Source organism: Halyomorpha halys, unplaced genomic scaffold (genome assembly GCF_000696795.3).
Source record: "Halyomorpha halys isolate HHAL.00 unplaced genomic scaffold, Hhal_1.1 Scaffold691.1, whole genome shotgun sequence".
NCBI lineage: Eukaryota > Metazoa > Arthropoda > Insecta > Hemiptera > Pentatomidae > Halyomorpha > Halyomorpha halys.
In genome coordinates this window covers 503,823-511,175 of record NW_027113417.1, presented here as the reverse complement: position 1 = coordinate 511,175, position 7,353 = coordinate 503,823, and the positions used below count along the sequence as shown (strand labels likewise).

Genomic DNA, 7,353 nt, shown 5'->3' with positions numbered 1-7,353 from the left:
TATTGACACCAATCAATACACAATAGATTGTATTGACACCAATCAATACACAATAGATTGTATTGACACCTAAGGATCCGGGAGATGAAAATAAATCTGTATATCTCCCTGATCCTTCCGAGGTAAAGCTACTCTGGCATCAACAAAATTGCGTGTGATATATCAGTTTTCAGTCTGACTTTTAATCTATTAATTTCTCATATTTAGCGAGTTTTCTTCGATTTAAACAAGGCTTTGCATCTATTAATATTGTAAATTAAACAATAAAGTTGATTTTTGTAGGATTTCGATTTTTTGAACTTCATTTTACAAATTAAATAACACAAAAATCAGTGAAGACTAAAATGACTTTATTCTAACATATTTACAAGAACTACATGTTACTCTTACTATTACAGTGTGTCTCTCTTCTTACTTAGCTATCAAGTCTAGGAAATATATATGAGCACTTGAGAAGAGGGAGTAGGAAGACTAGTGAAATAGGAGAAGGGGTTTGGACCAAGAGAGCTTATGAAATTAGAAGTAAATATCTGGGAGGGGGAAAAAGGCGTGACTAGAAGCAGGGTGTGAGGCTTCCAAGAAATTGGGGTAAGAGTCATGATCTTGTGAGAACTAACTTTCATGTGTTAAACATAAAATAGTTAGACTGATGCAAGTTCATTGTGAGATGACAGCATGTACCTGCCTAAGTGTCAGCCCTTGCCATTGATACAGGACACTAAGGGCTGTTATAAGGGTCTCTGGGGCCTTCTTAGAACCTAGGCGTTTTTATTGGGTTCCTTTTTCTATAAAATTGTAAGAGAATGTGGACATATGCAACCATATGTCTAAAGTGACATAGGTTCAGTTGGGCAAGGGGCAATTGTTTAAATTTATAATGCCGGTTCCTTAACTTACACATTCCGGGTTTTAACTCCACGTTTGGAGTTTTATCAATGGGTAGATTCTCCTCATGTTTGTATAATGCCACTATGTCACCTACAGCAAATTTACTTGTATATATTTTTACACCGTTGTAAATTACAATATTATTTGAATAACAATCTTTTTTTGTTTTAATGTTAACCTTTATACTTTTAATACCTTTTTTTTCTTTGGCTATTTTATGTTCAATTGATGTTTGAAATTTTGTTATTATTATGCAAAAACATGTTTGCGATTAACAATAATCACTATGTAATTTTTACAATGTATAAGGTTGCCATTTCTTTACATTGTTTACCATGTAACTGCCTAATGCCAATCTAGAAACACAGCAAAAAATTCAATCTATAAAGCAGTTAATTTAACAGATGAAAAATATTTAAAAGAAACAAAAAATAAAATTGACCAAATATTAAAAAAATAATGTTTATCCAAATATATTAACAAATAAATCGTGGTTCACAAAAGTTAACAAAAATTAAATAATACGGTGAAAAAGTAAACTTGCAAAACAATGAAAGAAAGTTAAGTACAAATGGAAATAACAAGAGAATACAATTTTGATCAAAAAATTGATAATGATAATGAACAAAATAAAATTAAAAAAACAAAAATACAGATAAAAGAACACATCATTTCGTACTTTTCAAAAACTAAAATATATTCCTAAACTCACAAACATAGTAAAATGTTTTGAAAAGTATAAACATAATAATTTAAAGTTGAAATTGTATAATAACAACAATAAATTAGACAAACATACTACAAATACAAAAGACAAGATAGAAAAAAATCAAGAAACAAAATTTATTGTAATATAAAATAAAATCATAAAAGCAATACACATCACAAAAACAGTAAAACGAGTAGTCAACTATAAAATAGATATGGGAAGGGTAGGCGAATACAACACAGTAAAATAGACTATTGAAATAGTTATAAAAAATTTACTAAATATAAAAAAAAATAGTGCAAAAACTAAGTATAACTAATACCAAACAGGCAAGAGGGGAACATCTAAGTACAGTGTAAAAAAAGGATAATTGAACAAAGAAATATGATAAGATGTTATTTTATATTTCATCAGTATCATTTATACATAGCCATAATAAAAATTAATACTATACTGATTTAACCATTTTTTATTCCAGATTGGCCATTATAATGTTTATACTATCAGCGATGGGTATTTTCATTCTACCTGACACGACAGGAAAAACAGTGCAAGAACTTGAAGAACTTTTCATGTAGAGGAACTGAGGAATCTTTAAAATATGATTACACTCTTACACTTTCTGGTCGTACACTCTTAACACCAGCAGAGCTTTCACGACCTTGGAAACAAAAAAATGTACAAAGAATGGAAAAAATAGAATAGGACCTACCTCTAATTCTTAGGTAGAACATTGGTAATCTTCAAGTTGCAACAATCAAAGGGAATAAGTGGTTCTAATCTGGGTTAGACATTCAAGCTTGACCAATAGTTACTTGATTTCAGATGAATTACACCCTGGATGCCAGTATTGTAAAATAATACATTAACAATAACCCACACTTTTGAAGAAAAACCAAAAAGGAATTCCAACCAGTGTTTCGAATACCTTGGGGGATTACTTTAGGACTAATATAAAAAATATAAACATTATGCTAAAATACAATGGAAATAATCTTCGATGGATAATAGTGAAATAGTACATAAGAGACGCAATCTTTTATAAATAAACAAAATATTATTGTTCATAATTTAACACTAGCATTTTTACATTTATTAAATGTATCGTCGACTATGTAAAAATCAGTATTTCAACACATTAGATAATTAGTTTATTTATTTTTTTTTTTTTTACGTATCTCCTATACTCGAATACACATTGATATTTCTTATTTTAACCAAGGGACAATGTTCCAGATTTTAAAAAAATATAAACATATTGTAGGTTATTAATGCAATAACAATTTTCCATAGCTGTTTAAGAACAAAATATATTCTTCTGAAAACTGTTTACATAACAACGCCGATATAATTACAACGCTGTGTAATAAATAAGCTCGTAATTTGGAAAAAATTTAACATTCCTAATTTATTTAAAGCGTAAAATAAAACAATTTAATTCTTACTTTTAGAAAAATTCTATATATATATTTTTTTGAATCTTTCATTTTTTTTTTATTTGCACCTGTAAATGTACATTTACAATCACCAAATGAGATGTTTTATCCATGACATGATCTGGCATAAGTGGTGCATCCTCCTGACGTTAAGTTAATTATTTTATTACATTAGGTCCCGCATCCAACTCCTCTTCAGCTTACGCCGAGTTACGTCAGAAATTTTATCTGTCGTATAAATTTATTGAAATGTCCATATAGCGTGTTGTGAAACCGTTTGTAAGTCTTATGAATGTGGTTCGTTACAGTTGGATTGCGTAGGTCGGTGTCAATGGTCTCGTTTGAAAGGTAAAGTAGTGAGTTCATTGTCAGTCTTAAAAATTTTGATTGAAAAGTTTGTATTTTCTTAATATGTGTCTTTTTAGCAGGTCCATAAATTTGGCAGGCGTAAGTTCATATGGGTTTTAGTAAGTAATTGTATATGTTACGTTCCTGTCTGAGGGATAATTTAGAACGTCTGTGTAGTATAGAATATAATTGTCTCAGTCAGAAATTTAATGTTTTACGTTTTGTCTTGACGTGTGGGCTATGGATCCCTGACATGGGTCAACCTTCTGTAATAGGTAAGTCCTAAATAAGTTACTGTGTTTGTTTGTGGTATAGGGTGATTGTCAATGTAAACTGAAGGGGGTGTTTTGTGTCGTAGAGTAAATGTGCCATGTTGTGACTTGTCATGAAAATTAATCTTAATTTTCCATCGTGTGCACCATGTCTGTATATTGTTTAGACTATGTTGCAGTGTTAGTGTGGCCTGTAAAGGTTCTATGTTTCTCGAAATGATAGCAGCGTCGTCTGCATACGTCGCAGTTAGTATGTTGTCGTTTGTCGGTAAGTCCTTTCTGAATATGAGGTACAGAAGTGGGACCAGGATAGATTCTTGAGAGACACCTGCAAATATTGGTTTCATTGATGAGTTCACTGAGCTTTGTTGGACAGAAAAGAAACGGCCATGAAGAAATGATTGTAAAATTAAATAGTAGATGCTTGGGAGAATTGGCTCAAGTTTAAAAAGAAGGCCTTGGTGCCATATCCTATCAAACGCCTGAGTTACATCCAAAAATGCTCCAGAAATGTATTGTTTTAGTTTAAAAGCAGAGGAAATGAAGTCCGTGACCCTGTGTAGGTGTGTTGTGGAATGTAATGTGCGAAATCCAAATTGGTTGTTTGGTAGTATGTAAGAATGTTCACTGAGGGCTTAGTTAGAAATGCACGATGAAGTTCTTTATAATGAATTTTTTCTAAGAAAAACAGTTTTCTTTATATTTTCCAAAATAAATTCACAAATGATGATATCTCGTTTTCCGTAATCGTAACAGTATATAAAATATTATTATTCTCTATCTCTCACCTTTATCCTTTTTCTTAGATTTCCATTTACCACCCCACAGTTATGACTAATGTCCTCAGTTTCTGTCACGTTAATGCACATTCCCTTATTGCCCACTTCGATGAATTTAAACAGTACTTCCTCGATAATTTTTACCATAGCAGTATCCGAAACGTGGCTTAAACCGTTTATTCCTTCCTCTCAAGTATCTATTCCCAATTACGCTTTATCTCGCCATGAAATATCCGATCAACTGGAGCTGGTGTAGGGTTGTATGTTCATGTTAGTCTCAAGGTCAAAATTCTATTTTGCTCCCCTTCTCCTATCATTCCTCATGCATATTACATGTTTTCTGAAATTTCATGTTTTCTCTCCCCTGTTAATTGCTATCGCTTATCGATTTCCCCAGTTCCCCTCGATAACACCTTCGAATCCTCCCTTGTTCAACTTGTTTCCACTTATTCCAATATTATTATCAGTGGTGATTTTAACATCAACATGCTCTCTCAATCCAGTGATAAATCCTTTCTTACTGACGTAATATTTTCCCCAATCTTTACCTCGTTCCTTATTCTCCGACACATCACAGACAATCCTCTGATACCTGGTTAGACCTTTTTATCTGTGACCCTCTTGTAAAAATCCTGCCTTCTTTCCAGTACCCCGTTCCCTTCCCCTCATCTCACGATCTGACCCAAATATCGTACGACCTACCAGTCAAATGCTTTACTCCTAAAATCATATCACACCGCAATTTGGACCTCCTTTCCTATTAATCCCTTCAACCTAACCTTGATTTCGTCCAGTGGGGCATTAAACACTCCTATAACTCCATTACACAATCCGCTCTCCTTAAAATAACCCGCGACCTCCAGGCTGCTATAGAAAACCAAAACCTAACTATCCTAATCCTCCTTGATTTCTCCAAAGCATTTGATACGGATGACCACAACATTCTTCTTAACAAACTACGAAATCTTCCTTTATGCAACACTGCTTTGCGCTGGCTTCGATCCTTCCTTTCCGATCGCTCCCAGTACGTATTGGTCCCAGATAAACCGCCAACAATGTCTCAACCCCTTACCTGTAATGTCCCTCTAGGTTCATCGCTTTCCCCTACCCTTTTTGCCATCTACATCAATGACCTTCCCTCCTTTTCCAACATTCTCAATACCATTGGTACACTGATGACTTCCATTTGTATGCTTTTCCTTCCCACCTTCTGACCTATTAGTTGCCACGGAGAAGCTTCAAGAAGACTTGAATTGAATTAGTCAGTGGGCACAAGAAAACAAGGCTTAAGTTGAATGCAGAGAAGACTAAGGCAATCGTAATAGGATCCAATCACCTCCTGAAAACTATTCCTCATTTCCCGACCTTATTTTTAAACAACAATCCAATACAATTTCACCCACACGCTAAAAAATATAGACCAAACTCTCTCCTGGAAAAACCACATCTTCAGTATTTCACGTCGAACCTTCTCTACCCTAAATCGTTTTAATTACCTTCGTCACCTACTTCCTTCTGCAACCCGCAGGCTCCTGGTTACTTCCTTAATATTCCCTCACTTTGATTATTGCTGTGTGGTTTACGGGGGTGTCTCTGGGGATCTCGAAGCAAAATTAAAACGGTTAATTAATTACTTCCCTTACTTACTTACTATGGTTGATTCATCTTTGTACTCCCCGGGAATGCCTCTGTCACCCGATTTTATGAAGAGTTGAAGTGGCTTTATCCCTGCTTCCGTCGTAAATATTTTCTTGCTTCCTTCTCTATCAAGTTATCCAATCCCGCCGTCCATCGCACATCTCTGATATCCTTCAATTTAAATCCTCAGTGCATTCCCGCAATACCCGCTCACGGCCTTCTTAGACTTATATGAAACTGCAAATCGAACCGCAGCAGCCTTTAGTAGATCTTTTCTTATCCGTTCCTCTTCCGTATGGAATTCTATTTCCTACCAATCTTCAAATCACATATCTGCGATTACCTTCTATCTACCCAATTTCGGAAGAATAACAATTGAAAGTTTCAAATAAAGTTTATAGATTCTCTGTATTTTATGTTTTGTTTATGTCTTTTATTATGTCAGAATTTCGTTCATACTAGTACATATGTATATCAGCAGAAATTGTACCATTTCATTTATTATTTTTAGTTTGATTGAATTTGATTTAGATTTTCTTTTTATTTATAATCAGAACTGTTAGTCATCTTATCTTTTATGATATGAGATATGGTTTTATTTTATTTGTTCTGTTCTTATTTTATATATTCTGTTAATTATTGTTGTTCCTTTTTCTTTTAAAATTCATTATTTCATTATATTTTATGACGTTTTATAATTTCATTTTTATTTTGTGTTGTACTCTAAGGCTCCAAAGCCTGATTTTGATGCTAGTATATTATTCTAAGGGATCAATCCCCGAATAAATGCAGAATATTATAATCATTATTATATGATATGAAAGGACATACTGACATACACACATAAGGAATATACTGTAAAATCACAGCTATCCCATATTTGTATCTTGATTAGGGAAAATTCTCCATCAATTCTATGTATTTTTTTCAATATTAGGGTTCCAAAACTCTAAAGGTAAATTAAGCCAACAACGAGTATAATTAATAAATAATCTTTATAAAAATTCGTTAAGACATTATAAAAGATAATGGAGCTTAGAGAACATATACTATCCCCTCCAGGTATAAGAAGAGGTATAGGACTCAATTAACTGATTGGTTTTATCAATCAACGTCTTGTCTTCTGTGTTTCGCCTCATTTATTAGTGCTTAATGGCTCTGTAATTCAAAAAACGAATGGACATAACTCAAGACAATTTCACAGTTTTCCAAGTCTCTACTAATACATCTGTGCAAGGGCAGCGTTCTGGTCAGGACAGAAGGCGCTGACCAGGCACAAAAGC

General features: G+C 33.4%; 1 protein-coding gene across 1 annotated transcript in view; it reads left to right on the top strand.

The window, feature by feature from the left end:
* Nucleotides 1–2,755, top strand: part of LOC106685414 (uncharacterized) — a 9,562-nt gene extending 6,807 nt beyond the window's left edge. Inside the window, exon 7 of the mRNA XM_014428053.3 lies at nt 2,076–2,755. Within this exon, the coding sequence (XP_014283539.1) occupies nt 2,076–2,175 (100 nt within the window). The 3' untranslated portion in view covers nt 2,176–2,755. The remainder of the gene's footprint in view (nt 1–2,075) is intronic.
* Nucleotides 2,756–7,353: the final 4,598 nt, after the last annotated feature.